This window comes from Dermacentor silvarum, chromosome 3 (genome assembly GCF_013339745.2).
Source record: "Dermacentor silvarum isolate Dsil-2018 chromosome 3, BIME_Dsil_1.4, whole genome shotgun sequence".
NCBI lineage: Eukaryota > Metazoa > Arthropoda > Arachnida > Ixodida > Ixodidae > Dermacentor > Dermacentor silvarum.
The window spans coordinates 140,858,119-140,873,916 of record NC_051156.1 but is presented as its reverse complement, the minus strand read 5'-3'; the positions used below and the strand labels follow the sequence as shown (position 1 = coordinate 140,873,916).

Below are 15,798 nucleotides of genomic sequence, written 5' to 3'. Positions count from 1 at the left end.
TAGCACTGATGATTCATCAGCTGCAAAGCCAGACAATCGGACTTTTTCTTATCGTTGATATGCCCTATGGCATAAACTAAATGAAAGGATAAGAGGCTGGCCTCCTGGTCTGGGATTAGCTGGTACACAGAACCATGTGTCCAACGTCTAAAGACAGGCAGTCGATCGGGAGAAAATTGTTCGAGGTAAAAATTTGACCATGCTTCATACTTTATGCTCATGTGTTTCATTTACCAGAGACTGTGCTGTACAAAGAGAAGATTGGACTTCATGATTGTACCGGAGCATGTCTGTTTAATAAAAACAGGTAGCCTCCTCGTGCTGCTTGCACTATTTAGTTCTTGAAAGCTGTGTTGGTTTTCTCGCTGAACCATGTAGGATAGTTTCTTGCATTTGCCGCTGTCTTGATGGTAATGGTGCTTCGACACTATCTTTTATGAAGTTGAAATCTTCACCAAGCACTCTGGCATGTTCAGATTGCAGGGAGTGAAAGAACAAGCGGGATGGAGACCCCAGACCTCTTGTCAGCAGCCCTGGATGAGTCGGGAATTGGGGAGGAGGAAATGGCCAACAACCATGCACAAGACTCCAGTGCGAACATGTCAAGATTTGTGAGTTCAGCTTTGTTTTTCAAAACTGTGCTGTTTGTTCTCTCTGAATGGTTTTCAGGAAGTTAGCAGGCTTGGGTGTGGAGTGCATGTGAATGTAGTGTTAATTATACAGGTGCATGTGAGCTTTCATTTCGGCCAGCAGCAGCTGTCTGCCCCATCTGCCCTACTTTCCATAAAGTGATCACATGAGTGCTTGCATCACTGAGGCTGCATGCTCCCGACGCGATGAAGATTGCCGGGGACCTGAGTACAAGCAGCAGGTGCAACAGCAAAGTGTTGTTGTGTCATAAGTACTCGCTCTTGCAGAGCTGGGCAAATTCGTAACACACGCTTCTGTGGCATCTGCTCATTGTGCGTCTCCAGAAAAGAAAAGCTTAAATGGATGAAAACTATTTATTCCATTTGTTCGTTAAAAATGAGCGTGGGCAAAGTTGCACGCAATCACTCAATAGAATCACTCATTTTGATGACCAATGGATGAATGAATGAACCTATATTGCTTGAAGTGTGGTGACGAGTGCCACCATGCAGACAGATGCGCTCACAGTAGGTAGATTTGGCGATAGCCGCGGCATTGGTGGCAAAACAAATGTGAACATCTTGGACATGTGGGGAAAAAAATTTCCGCCAGCTTTGGAGCTTTCGCTCTTTTTTCGCTTCCCAAGTGTGAATAGAAGCCCAAGAAAGTAATATTTTGTTCATCAAGCCAATGGCCGTTCGATTCATGTCTTATGAAGCATTGAATTATTTTTATCATAACAGATAGTGTCTGAATCTGGGCCATAGCGACGGCTCCCTCCAAGTAACACAATCTGATCTTGAAGGCCATGCTTTTGCTGACTGCATGCGCTAGTCGTTTTTTTTTTTTTTACCCAATCTAAGTTGTAGGACATGCTAGTAGTGCTATTTTTGCAGTGCTGGCACCCATTTATGGCACAATTTATCGATGGCATCTTACGAGGTGTGTTCAAAAAGAAACTGAACTTTTGAAATAGCGCGCCAACCAGCAGAGGGAGCGTGCTGCGGCTACTGAGCGCATGTAGCGGCAGGTTTAGACAACAAACTGCCATTTGCCGCGTTTCGTTCTGACCGTTAGTTTGCGAGCTACAGCCGCTGAAGTGAGCACATGAATAAGCTGTTCTTCGGATTGGTGCCAAAGTGACAATGAAGGAATTGGAAGAACAGCGTGTGTGTGTAAAGTTCTGCTACAAACTTGGGAAACCTTTCACAACGACATTTCAGTTGCTTAGCCAAACATATGGGGAGGACTGTATGAGTCACATGCAGTGCTATCATTGGTTCAAGCGTTTTGAAGACAGAAGAATGTCGGTCGGTGACGATCCCACGCCTGGACGACCTTTGACCCACAACCACGGATGATGATGACGTCGAGAGAGTTTGAACTGTGATTTGTGAAAATTGTCGTTTGACTGTGCGAGAAGTCGCTGACAAAGTGGGTATCAGCATATGATCATGTCATAAAATTTTGAGTGACAAGCAAAATTACGTGTCGTTTTACTTCAGCGGTGTCGCCAGCGTATGGCAACGAAACCACGAACGTGATCTCACGACGTGGGTGGCCTTCAAAGCTTGCGTAACGGAGGTATTCGGGGGCGCCCTGCCGTTGCAAGCTTTGCGCCGAGCAACGTTTGCGTGGTCGTGCGCAACAGAGCGGGGAGACATTTACCAGTTACATAGAAGATGTTGTCGACCTCTGTAACTGCGTTGACGCCGCAATGGCTGATGCCGAGATCAGGCATATCTTAAAAGGCATTGAAGACGACGCCTTCCAGATGCTGCTTGCGAAAAACCCGGCAACAGTGTCAGAACTCGTCAGTCTCTGCCAAAGCTTCGATGAACTACGCAAACAAAGCGTAGCCACCTGCCAATCTCTTCCACAGGCCACTTCAATGTCGAGCTTGGCTGTTGCCCCGGATAACACTTTGCTGTTAGTACAGTTCAAGGAGTTCGTCCGTGAAGAAGTTGCTTGTCAGCTTTCGCTGATGCCGCTCACACATGGCAAGTAGAGTTCTCCATTTGCGCCCACTCTGCAATATGTCGTCAAGGAGCAGGTAGCCGACCACGTCCCGCCTTCTTTCCATCAGGCTCTGACTGCCGCTCCCCTGACGTACGCCTGAGTGGCTGCGAGGCCTGGACTGCAGACCTACGGTCCACTTCGCCTGCCTTTGCGCCCACCTGTATCCCCTCCTGCCCGACGAGTGGTACAGCATGCACGAGCTCAAGACCATTGATGCACGGAAGACAACCGTCCGATTTGTTTTTATTGTGGCCGTGCCGGACATGTCGCACGTCGCTGTTGCCTACTTGCACCGAATGCCTCCAACAATGTGCGTCGATATGCGCCACGTTTCCAACAATGCTGCAATTATTCGGACAGCTATGAATCTCCTCCAGCCGCTGAGACCGCCTTCTCCACTTGCCATTCACCATCTCCTCGTCGGCACTCCGTTTCGCCCATGCACCGTCGGCTGCGCCTTCTGCGCCAGGAAAACTAACTATTGCAGTTCAGGAGGCAAGAACTGTGGCGTCAGCAAAATGTATAAGGCCTCACAGTTCCCTGAAAAACGTTATTGATGTCGCAATAGAAGGAATATTGACGCTAGCCCTTGTCGCCTGATAATAGTGTGCATAGCATTGTCGACGGGTTTTTAAGACTAAAAAAATTTAGACTTTTTGACTGATTATTTAGACCCAACGTTCAATTTTCTGGATTAAATCGCTCGTTCTGAACCATGCTACTCGGTCTTGGAGGTTGCCATGTCGGATTTTCTGCTAGCTTTGCCAGGCTTGGCTTCCAGTGGCCCTCTCTGTAGCCTCCAAGATAGGGAGGCACACACTATCAATAGCGTGTGCGCGCCATCCTCCAGTCTCGGAGGCTATGCCCGCTCTTCCTTAGCTGGCCAAACGCTTAGGGGACGACACTTTAAAAATTTTTTCGGTCAGCATTATCGTCATAGTCACTTAATGCAGGATCAGTTCTTTAAGTTTTGGTTGTTATTTTGCACGTAGTGTGTCATGTTGTCGCATCTTTATGTTTGTGCGGCTTCGCATTTCTGTGATTGGCACCGCCTCCTGTGCCTTTGCGAGAGTAAAGTGGTAGGAAGTAACGGGGCTCGCTTCATTGATCTCCATGCCAATCTCTGCGAACAGAGATCGCCAACGCGCTGATGCTCTTGTCGACTGTATATGGAGATGTCAGTCTTGCACAAATCCAAGGAAATCTGATTACCTCCAAGCGTAGTCTGTGGCGTTGCATTATTATATTTTTGTCACTTTAAGCCTAATAAATTTTATTTGGGGGGGTGAGTTTTTCGGACTATTTTTTGGTCTGCCCGAGGTCCGGGAAAATTGGTCGGCAACTGTACTTAATTCTTTTTACAGCGAAGCTGTTAAGGGCTCACTCTTCGATGGTCGCGTCCAGATGTAGAAAAAAACTCATTGGCCATATGCTGTATGTGCGAGTGAAAGCACGCGAGGGCGAGGGATGTGCGCTTTCATGGGGAGCGAATGCACGGCGGAGAGCAAACGCCACTTCTCAGTGGAAGGGGAGCGGTGGGCGAGGAGGGCATCGAGGCACCCTAGATTGTGCGTGTGCATGCCCGCTCTCCCACTGTGACGCGCCCTGCCGGCCTGTGCCGCCAACTCTCTGGGCGACGGGCGGTCGTGCGCACCGTATCTTGAAAGCGTTCTGCAACACGGCTCCTACCTTTGTATGCGCTGTGCTTTCGCCGCTCAGTTTCTGTTGAAGCGATAGACCGCATTAACCTTCGCCCGCAGCTGCTGGCACGCTTGCTCACGCCCGCGTTTTGACAGCAGTTGTGTGCAGTCAAACAAACAGAGCGCAGGAACTGTTGTCGACAGCGGTGGCATTTTGCCCACGTTTGCACCGAATGCGCGCTGCGTTGGTGACGTTTTTATGAAGAACGTGCCAACCTTTGCCGTACACCCTATGGCGGTGTACCGTAGCGACCATAAGGCCATGGTCCCTGTGGTCACTTAATAAATGAAAACCACCCGATCATATATATTTCTGATTCTTTAATAGTTCAAGTAACCAATTATACCATCACATCTTAATAGTCATAATTGGAAATACATAATTCCCACCATAGTATAGCTTAGCTGGTCTCCCATCTCCACCGCAGTGGAAGGGCTGACAGTGTTTCTTGGTTCCCCTGACTGGGGGCTCCAACCCCGTTTAATCTGATAAATATGGTAAACCGACTCTGTGGTTCTCATTTCAGCAAATTCCTCCGCACCTGATGAACTACCTGCCGCCACACATGATCCAGCAGATGGCACAAGCCATGGCCCAACAAATGGCGCAAGCGATGGCTCAGCAGATGCCTTTTCCCCAAGGAGGCTCTGGCAGCAAGTTCCCGCCTGGAGGAGGTGGGCCCCGTGGCCCCGGCATGGATGGAGCTGGCAAGGGTTCAGGTTCACCTTACTACATGGTTCCGCCTTTTGGGTTCAAGGCCGGAAATGGATCGGCACCTCTATACCCCATGTTTCGGCCACCTTTCGACATGAAGTACGGTATGGGACCAGGAGCTATGCCCGCCCAGGTGTGTGTTGCCTCAGTGCATGAAAAAGTGTATCACTTGTTCAGAAGTTCTTGGACTTTTTGTAATCCGGGACAAAAGGATGTGGGGCTCAAAACCTTCTTCATGGAGACCCATATCTGGCCTAAGCTGTGTATGGACTATTATTGGATGTCTATAGTAACGAATTTGTACTGTTACCGAAGATTTGTTGTGCAGAAATAAAAACTGGAATAGCCCATTTGTCTGAAGAAAAGTCAAGATAGGCAGGTGATTTGTAACATTTCAGTGGTGAAGAAATGACATGCTTGTGGGACTCAAAAAAAAAGAAAAAGCTTAAAGGGTCCCTGAAACGGTTCGGACAAATTTTGGTAGACGCGTAGGGTACAGCTACAGGTAGAACATTCGCACCACAGTTTGTGTGAAGTGTCTTATATTAAAAGAGCCACGGACGATTACAAGTTACCTTCCTCCATAGCCATGCTTTTTCTCCCTCACTCGTTCGTCGAGTGAAGGAGAACCAGTGAAGGCGGGCTAAGCTGGTTCTGCGTCATGATGGGACGTCCTGGAGCCAGCGCGTGATGCCTCTCCAATATCTCCTGCAGCCACCTGGCAGTCGATCCCAAGCGAGAGCTATCGAAGCAGCTTGCATTGCGAGCATTCTGTCGCAGTGCCGAGTGTGTCGGTATTCCAGTAACAACACACGAGTTGGGCATTTTGACAGGTGGATGGAGGGGTTAACTAAAGCCCCTCCATACTACTATTGCTGTGATGAACAAGCTTTAGTGCAAATGTATGTGAACAGCCTGATCGGTCTGCATATTTCAGCCACCTGGTGGCCTAGAGCTTAACGAGCCAACAAAATAGATAATTTTCCTGTAACCATGTGTAAAACATTTTAAACATCTAGAAAAACAATGTGCTCACGATTACGCTCCTGCCAAAAATTTACACCAGCAGCAAAGTAGAATACAGTTAAGTGCCGCTACAACGAAATTCATGGGACACGCGAAAAGTTTTGTTGTGGAGGAACTTCACGATGGCGTGGGGGCAAAGGTTGAAACGTGCCGAAGGTGGCCAATAAAGTGTCAACTTCACGAGAGAATGCGCTACTACAGCATTTTTGATACATTGTGGCCGACGCCTAACTCAACGCGTGTGCCCGGCCGATCGCGATACACTCATTTTGCGGCACATGCACTGTCGCAATGAAGCGGTTTGAATTATCACAATTTCATTGCATATTTATGACACAGGATCGCGTCAGCCGTCGCCTCTTGCACCGCTCGCGTGCGTGCTAGAGGCCGCAAGGGGCTGCCGAGCGACGCACGCAAAAACACAGTAAAGCCCTGAGTTGACGGAAACCGTTTAATGAATCCGTCGGCACCAGCACTGCACAAACACTCACGCAGCGGCGAACCAAAGGGGTCCTGCACCAGGGCGAAAATACAATAACAGGCACCTATAGCACGTCGCTGCGAGAGCACAGGCTCAAGCTGTTACATGCCGCTAGGAAAAATCCCGGCGGCTGTGCTACTTGCTCTGGCGATAACCAATGGGTCAACTCGCAAGAGCTCGGGCAATCTTCTTCGGCTTGGGCTTTCGGCAAGTGCGGTGCGGCGTGGTACGACCTCACACGAGCATTAGGCACCGCTCGTCGGCTTAGAAAGAAAAGACTGCAAATGTGATGTATAGTTGCTCATTCACCAGATTAACTCGTAACAGCATTGTTAGCAACTTGAATCGTAATTGAAACTTTTAATTTCGTTTTATTTAAACATATTGTGCATCTCTGGGAAATTGCACTTAACGGCCTTTGTTAGCATGATTCGATATCAAGAAAAAAATTGCATGCTGCTGAGTAACTTCATAGGCTAGAAGCTTTGCAAAGAGATGATGGCACAGGCAAACATGCTGCAATATCAGAGTTATGTACCCAGAGTCAAAGCCAAAGATTACACAAGCTCAACTAGGTGCACTGCTAACAGACGTGATGAGGTCTGTAGCGCATCAGGCAACAAGCGCTGGTCCCCAAAAGGGTGCCTTTGCACTTATAATCTGGAGTAGAAAACTGTTGCGCACTCCCATGTTGTAGGTCATGCATATCCTTTCTAGTGTGGCCGTGACTGCGCTTGGGTGTCAGTGCAACTAAGCGCATACGCTGCCTGTGTGCCCTGTTTTAGAGGTAATCTGCCGTGTATGCAAAGAGTGGGTGTGCTGAGATGGCCTGACAGTATGTGAGCTTCTTCCTGCACATGTGGTACTGAAGGTTGCATAATCTGGAGTTCTGGAGACACGTTGGAAATGAGATGCAGACAAAGCATTTTCTCCCCGCTGCCATCAGCCGCGATAGCAGAGTCGACGTGAAAGCGTGGCTGACTTCGCTTCGTACCACAGATGCGAAGATATCGTCAACACGACAGGAAACTGTATCCATCACTGCTGATTGTGGCATTTCTTTTCTCATTTAGATTTACTTTTTCAGATTGGTCGATAATTCGGAAAATCTTGCGGCCCCTTTCGTGCAAGAAAAATCTGTCGGTGACTGCATTATTTGCATAAATGGTTATATTTTAAATTAACAAAATTTCAATATAATGAAACAAATTGCCGATTTTACTGACTTCGTTATATCGAGGAGGAAGAGGAAAAACTTTATTAAAAAATTTCAGACAGTAGATCTGAAGGCCTTGGCCTCTAGGTGGCCTCGGTTGAGGCGACCTGCAGAGCCCAGGTCGTGAGATTTTCTTGGACGGTCTTGTCTTCTGACCTTAAGAGGGCCTCCCAGGCTTCCTCCGAGGGAGCTGGCAGTAGTTTTTTCGGAGGGGGCTTGGCAGAGCATTCCTATAAGATATGATTTTGGGTAGCCAGCTGGTTCTGGCCACAATTTAGGCGAATTGGGTCCACTTGTCCGCACGTAATATATGCCAATCTGTGTGGGCAGGGGAAAGAGTCAGTTTGTATCTGACGTAAAATCGTGGCCTGTTCTCTGGATAGCTCCTTATTAGGAACTGGATAGATTTTCCTAACCTCTTTGAAAAATCTGGCAAGTTCATTAAATGTGGTCGCTGGCTCGCTCCGGAAGTCCACCGAGTCTGAGGAGCACCCCGCCCGGTTGGTTAAGCCTCAGGCTGTTTGGTGCGCTGCCTCGTTCCCGGCATTTCCCGAGTGAGCAGGGACCCATACTAGTTCTGTGGTGCGGTCAATTTGGAGAGAGTTGATGATACTATTCGAATGTTTGCCTATGTGTCCCTTAGCATAATTTGTGACGGCACGCTTGGAATCACTTGGGACTTTTTTCGGTTTGAGAGTGAGTGCTAGCGCTATGGCCGCCTCCTCTGCTTCTAGGGTGGAGGGTGATTTAGCGGATGCTGCAGTTCGGACGGTACCGTCTCTAGTCACCGCACAGATGATGTAATTTTGGGGGCCCTGTTTGGCCGCATCTACATAGACCACTTCTGTGTCATGTTTAAGTTTTTCGTCAAGTGCCTAGGCTCTTGCTTTGCGTCTATGATCATGTCTACCGGCCAGCATGTGTTTGGGCAAGGGGCGCACCAGGAAGTGTCGTCTTATCTCGTCTGGTAACCTTCTTCTGCCCGCTGAGGCTGCAACGGGGTCAACTTCCAGCCGTCCTAGGATGTATCGACCCGTCTCCGATCTGGACAGACGTTCCCTTTGCGATGTTCTGTGCGCTTCTATAAGCTCGTCTAGCGTGTTGTAGACTCCTAGTTTGAACATTTTGTCAGTGCTGGCATAACGTGGAAGGCCTAGGGCTGCCTTGTATGCCATGCGTATTACACTGTCAATTTTTGTCTTGTCGCAGAGGCGGAGATGGTAGTACGGGAAGGCATAGACGATGCTGTTTATCAGAAAAGCCTGAGTTAACCTGCATATGTCAGCTTCCCTCATACCTCTACGTTTTGTGGCTATCCTTTTGATGAGGCCAATGATCTGCTGGGCTGTGTTTTTTAGCCGGGCAATGGCCTCCGTGTTCTGCGTGTTATGTTGGACTAGCATGCCGAGCACACGAATAGTTAAGACCGGTTGAACTGGCCTGCCGTTCATATGCACTGTTATGTGGACATCTGTCCTGTCATCACGAGGCTTGTTAGACTTATCTCTGATAATCAGTAGCTCAGATTTCTGCGCCGAGCAAGTTAGTCTGTTATGTTGGACATAGGTTTGCACCGTGTCCACCGCTTCTTGCAATGCGGAGCATATGTCTCCATCCAAACCACTGTTGGTCCACATGGTAACATCATCCGCATATACGGAGTGCTTAATATGGGGGATTTTGTTGAGTAGCGGTGGTAGCTTCCTCATAGTCACATTAAAGAGAAAGGGGGAGAGGACAGCGCCCTGGGGTGTGCCTCTGGTGCCTAGGCCAAAACGGGCGCTCCTAAGTCCCCCTAATGGATCTCCGCTGTTCTGTCGCTAAGAAAACTGGCGATGTAGTTGTAGGCCCGTACACTCACATCCATTTCGGACAAACCTGTCAGTATAGAGGCGTGCGACACATTATCAAAAGCCTTACTGACATCCAGGCCCAATATGGTACGGGGGGCTCCTACGGGTCCGGGGTGTAAGATGTCGTTTTGGATCTGCCACATGATATCTTACGTGGATAGATTCGAACGGAAGCCTATCATGGTATGCGGGAAAAGTTCACCGCGTTCCTCGAATTCGTTGAGTCTGCCTAAAATGACATGCTCCAGTACTTTGCCTAGGCAAGACGTGAGCGATATGGGACGCAGATTTTCCCAGCTCAATTTCTTGCCCGGCTTGGGAATGAAGATGACTTTTGCATGTTTCCAACTCTCTGGAATAATGCCTTTGGCCCTGTAAGAGTTGAGAATTTTGGTAATTTCGGAAATGGAGTGGTCATCGAGATTTCGCAGCATCCTATTTGTTACCTTGTCTTCACTGGCTGCTGCTGTCGTTTTAATGCGGAGTAAGACTTCTCTAACTTCCGCCTCTAGAATATCTCTATCTAACGTTTCATTTGCCTTTCCTGTGTACCCGGTAGGTAGGGGGATATCTTTTTGGCAATTGGGGGGGGGGGGGGAAATACCGATTTTTTAGTTCTTTTATCAAGTCCTCATCATCCCCTGGGAATGAATGAGTGATGCGGTGGTAAGTTTTTCTGTGAGGTCGTCTTGGTGTGTTCCGGGTCAAGCAGATGTTTTAAGAGTGACCAAGTGTTTTTGCTTCCCAACTGCCCATCTAGTCTATCGCATAGCTGATGCCAGTGCTTCTGACTCAGTTGATGCGAGTATTTTTCTATGTCCCGTTCTAATTGAGCTATTTTCTTACGTAGGGTTCTGTTATGTTTCTGGTTTAGCCATCTTTTCTGAAGACTACTCCGTGCTTCCCAGCGGTGGATGAGTCTGGAGTCCGGTTTGGGGCCGTCCTCCTCGTGTACCAGTTCTGTAGTGTTACTTTCGGCGTCCTTGACGAGGGTATGTACCCACTCATCTAGGTCCTCAATGGGTGTATGCTCTCTTTTTGTTCGGACGTCCCGGAAGGCGTCCCACCTAGGTGTGGCGCACCTTCCATTTCCTCCTCTTCCATCCCCTACATGAGACCTCCGTGGAGATGAATGATATAGTGGTCGCTACCTACATTCAGCTCCAGGTTTTGCCATTTCGGCTGGTCAGTGTTTTTAGCGAATGCTAGGTCCGGCGATGTATTCCTAGAGACGCTATTACCCACACGCGTGGGTCTGTCTGCATTGTTGAGAAGGGTGAAGACTAGCTCCTGTGCGGTTTCCCAAATTTTGGTGCCCTTCTTCTCACATTTAGGGTAGCCCCATGCCGAGTGATAGGCGTTGAAGTCGCCCAGGACTAGTAGCGGCGCCCCCTGGGCGACCTTCAGGCCTTACCAAAAAGTTTCGCCGTGGCCCTGACTCTTATCTTTAGGTGGACTATAAATGTTTAGAACGTATAGTGGGTGGTCAGACCGTTTTTTGTGTAAGATTTCTACCATTGTGTATGGTATGTTAACATTTTCGAGTTCTAACTGATTAGCCGTTAGATTTCTATGTACCATCAGTGCGGTGACCGGGGTGGTGCCAGCCGAGGTAATTTCGTTATAGGCTGTAGAGCCCGAAATTTTGGCAGCAACCCCAGTCTCCTGGAGAGCAATTACGTCTTGTCGAATTTGAGAATTTTGAATGATGAGCTCCAGGGCTTGGTGTTTTCGGCCAAAGCTCCTACAGTTCCATTGCCAAATCACTGTTACGTCTGCCATGATGGGCGCCTAAGTGGTTCCACTCGTGCCGAACTAGCACTGTGCGACCTTATTGGGCCCCCTCCCAATCGTGGAGGGGTGCTGCTACGTGGTCGTGGACTCTCGGTCATTGGGGGTGGCAGGAAGAGTTTACCTGGAACCCCGTCTGCCTCCGGCATGCCTATCTGTTTCATGATTCTAAGAATAAGGATACTGTGATGATGAGTCATTTCCTCAATCTCTTTAAGCCTTTTGGTCTGTTCTCTGCAGCTCTAGCCTGTTCCTGTGCTAGCTTTTCTATGGCTGCTTCAATTCTAGCGAGGCGATCTTCCGGCACTGCAGCATTCTTTTCGGAGGTGACTGCTTGGCTCTCCGCTTTACGCTTAGCGGTGCGTCCGTTATCCACCTCCATGTTGTTGCTCTGTTCATTATCGCGTCCAACAGTAGCCACGATTTCCTTTGCATTTTGGGTCAAAGGGCCCTTGGGATTAGGCTTACTTTCCAATAGTCGAATTTTGTTGTTGGCTTTAGCCAGCGCCTGCTGCAGGCTCTTCACCTGTTCTGCCAGCTCCCTTACCTGGGGGTTTGGCGGTTGGGTCATCTTGGCCTGGGTGACCTGGTTTGTTGCCATTCCAGGTCACTTGCGTGCTCGGCCCGCTATGTTGGGCACCGCTGGGTCTGGACGACGATCTGCCTCGGCTCTGCCTCCGGCCTTGTAGAGGTGGGAAGGATTCCGAGCGATCCCGTAGAGTCTCTTGGGTCCTTTGCCTGGAGCGGGATGATCTGGTCGTGGTTGAGTTTTGCGCCTGGCTATTAGAGTTGGAAACCCGGCCATTGTTGGTCCGCTTGGGTCGGATGAACCGGTATTTACAGCTGCGGCTGCCTGTCGGGTGTTTCCCCAGACAGACGACGCACGACGGGGTGCAGGTAAGCTTTTCCCCCTCTGGTGGTGGCGGGTGTTCCTCTCCGCATCTTCGGCACCTGGGATCTTCTGGTCGTGGTTGTGGGCATACGTCGGCGCGGTGCCCCAACTTGCAACAGCTGAAGCACGCCTCTGGTCTCTCTCTGAAGGGGTACACGTGCATAGTGAAGCAACGGTACCCGATTAGTGTTGGCAAGTCTTTTCTGGCGAAAGTAATCGCGAAGTTTTTGCAGTTGCCCAGTCTTTGCGTTCACGATCGGTAGCTGTGGATTTCTGCTCACCAGTTCACTTTGGATCGTTTCGTCCGTCTCGTCGGTGTAGGCTCTGTAAACCACCCCTCGAATAGAGTCGTCAGGAGCGGGTACATACGCCGCCACCGGCATGTCAACGTTGTACTTCTCGTTCCGCAGTTCCGTGATGGTCCTGTATGCGTCGGCCCGCTGTCGGTCCGGCGTGCTGATGGTGATCGTATTCTTGATGGGGTGAACTCTCACCTGGTCGGCTTGTTCCACGTCGATTTTGCTGGTTGAGTGGATCGCGTCCAAGAGTGTGACGAGGCCAATATTGGCTAAGTCCACAGCACACTTGGGTCGAAGCACAATCTTATAGTCGTCTTCGGGTAGGCGAGGCATGGGTCTGCGTCGTGGTAGACGCGGCGGGCGTGCCTTGCGCTTGGTCGGAGTGGTAGCGCCTTCACTGTTTGCTCCTTCGGCGTTCTTGGGAGGGTCAGCTTTCTTGCGGCCAAAACGTTTTTGCAGGTCGAGCGGGTCGGACGAGCCTCGTGGGTGTTGCCACGTTCCATCGTTCAACTCCGCAGGGTCAATATCATCGCCTTCAACGGAGTATACTATGTTTGTCTTCTCGGGCTGGGTTGGTTAGGCCCAACTGTTGCCTCCGGGCAGATGCAAGGTCTGCAGTTGAGCTAGGCCTCAATTGGCCCAGCAGCGGAACGGTGTGGTACGCGTGAAAACGGCTAAATGCCAAGAAAATCGTGGCTTGCCGGTTCCTCCGATGGTCCGTGCGGGTGCAGGGTGTCCTACCGAAAGTCCATAGCGAAATTGGAAGTCGTACATAGAGCAGCTGCTCAAAGAAGTTCAAAAAGATAGGGAGCGCAAGTGAGATGAGCCCGCACCCTCCAAACACGCCACAAAGCGCTCTCGTTATATCGAGATTTAACCGTACATATCGTACTGAAATGCAGGCCTGAGGTAAAGTGCATAGCGCACACACACACACTTAACTTTTGTGCAAGGAAGTCCATTGCTTCAGCTTGTTTAGTTTTCAGAAGCTTGTTGTTATTAATCCCTGGGAGCCTACAAGATTTATGAATGAGCCAGAATTTTTTTTTTTTTTTTTTGATGGTGAGTATTGAAATTGCCTTGTAGAATCGTTTTCTGGGAGTTGCTATTGATGCCGTCTGTACTGAGTATGCAAGTGGCCATGCTTTGCAGGCTCAGCAAACTGGAGAGGACGCTGAAGAAGAGGAAGAACTGGGACTGGCCGAGACGTATGCTGACTACACACCTTCTAAATGTGAGTCCTTTATTTTCCATGCTATCCCATTTTTTGGGTCACTGCATTTGACCTTGTGTTGGCATGCAGTGTCTGAAGCACAGCACCGGTAGTAAGTCTGGCAGGCTAGCAATTTTGTTCTGTCTCAAGCTGTCCTGTGCATTCAGATTGGCTTAGTTTTTTTGACTCGGCAATAACAGAATCTGTTGCAATCTTACCTCTAGCCTTTTCCAAAGGACTTCCGAAGCGGTGGGCATGCCTTAGCACTGTCTGCCGAGTTATTGTTGGGCTTAGCAATACAGCAGGCACTGGTGTCCTGTGCGCATGGTTTCGTGCTGTTATTAACTCTCCACCTACTGTGGACAATACTGCTAGGTTGTAATGTAGCAGACGAGGTTCATGTGGCACAGCAATGCACTTGGTGCATTCTTTTCATGTGCGTGTCTTGCACCAAGGCTGCACATGTACAGTTGCATTCAATATGAGCTGCAACATGGTGCCCGTGGTTGAAGGGCCTCCAAGACTGCATGACGCCACAACCATACAAAACGGTGTAATGACAGAAAGTGTAGATTTTTGCAGCTTCCTTATAGTGAGGTTTAACTGTAGTTGATTTTCGTTGATTAGGTCCGTTCATTCTGAGACACTTCAATCTCGGAAGCGCTCTGCAAGGTTGCTTGTTACATTTTCCTCTAGTGTACTGGTTGTGAGCAGCTGTGTCTCATTCTCTTTTTGTTACAGTGAAAATTGGAGAGCGGCACCCAGATGCTGTGGTGGAGACCAGCTCTTTGTCAAGTGTACAGCCGCCGGCCGTGTGGTACAACCTGTCTATTCCGGAGGAAGTCATCGATCGTGCACTGCTATCTGCACTTCAGCTGGAGGCAATTGTCTATGCCAGCCAGCAGCATGAAGTGCTACTTCCTGATGGGAGCCGAGCGGGGTTCCTCATTGGTAAGCACTAGCTGATTAGTTGCGATGGCTGTATGGCCCCTTCACAGTACAAGAAAATCTGGATAGTTTCTAATTTGTCAAAATTTGTCATTATAATAAGCACGCTTAGACCATGCAAGAACACTTGATTTTCTTTTAAAATTTTCATTGTTTCGTGTTTCTGGTGGCCAGTCAGTGTGGGTGTTTGTGACTTATTAAGCCTCGTAGTTGAAGGCACTGTTTTCTTTTTGCAACTACAGTTGCTGACCGTTTATTTAGACTCGACAGGAACTGCCGAAAAGTCAGATTAATCGAGAGTCAAAAAAGAAAAGGTACCTTTATGGTCCCAGTGGCCGGAAAATATTCTCAATGCGCGACTGTACACATGCACGCTTACGCGCGACTAGGTCAGCCTATATATCGGCCAGTGTCTGACCATCGCTAGACGAGCATTGTTAAGGCATGCACTAAGTCCGCACTCGATGGCTGTGGCGTGGGCAGCGCATCGTCTTGTGTGTGGGCTGCGCGTTGACTTGTGACGACTTCAGAACCTGACGGACGATCTCCTCATCATCCAACTCAGCGCAGGGCAGGACTGCACTGTCGAAGTTCGCGAACTGTTCAAACGTAACAGTGGGGATATCGACCCCACTAGCACGGAAGTCAGCGATAATGTTCGCGTCAGGCGGCATCTCAGCCGCGGAGTTCTGGCCTGTGGCACTGTCCTCACTATCAAGGACAAATCCTGCATGGCGAAAGCAGTTGCGGATTGTGTCCAGCGTCACTGTCTTCTAGGCATCAGACACAGTGCTGATGGCCGAGAGCACATCCACAATGTAGTTCTTGCCGGGGTCCACACACAAGAGCATAAGATTCGAAAGGCGCGATCGGTAGTGAACATTCAAGTCCTTAATCACACCCTGGTCCATGGGGTGCATTACACTTGTAGTATTTGGTCGCAAAAACTCTAAATCAATAACCTTCAGTTCGTTGTGTTCTCGTGGGCACCACAGTTGTCGACGAACATGAGCAC

The 15,798-nt window shown here is 49.2% G+C and overlaps 1 protein-coding gene across 7 annotated transcripts in view; it reads left to right on the top strand.

Annotated features, from left to right (window-relative positions):
- The window catches only part of LOC119445839 (protein strawberry notch homolog 1), a 107,647-nt gene that overhangs the window by 3,550 nt on the left and 88,299 nt on the right, over positions 1-15,798 (top strand). For all 7 annotated transcript variants that reach the window (XR_007466044.1, XR_007466043.1, XM_049663672.1 and 4 more), the window contains exons 2-5: positions 477-611; positions 4,877-5,197; positions 13,775-13,856; positions 14,577-14,786. Coding sequence is in view for 5 of the 7 variants with exons in the window: in XM_049663672.1 (XP_049519629.1) it covers positions 504-611; positions 4,877-5,197; positions 13,775-13,856; positions 14,577-14,786 (721 nt within the window). In the remaining 2 variants the exon portion in view is untranslated. The remainder of the gene's footprint in view (positions 1-476; positions 612-4,876; positions 5,198-13,774; positions 13,857-14,576; positions 14,787-15,798) is intronic.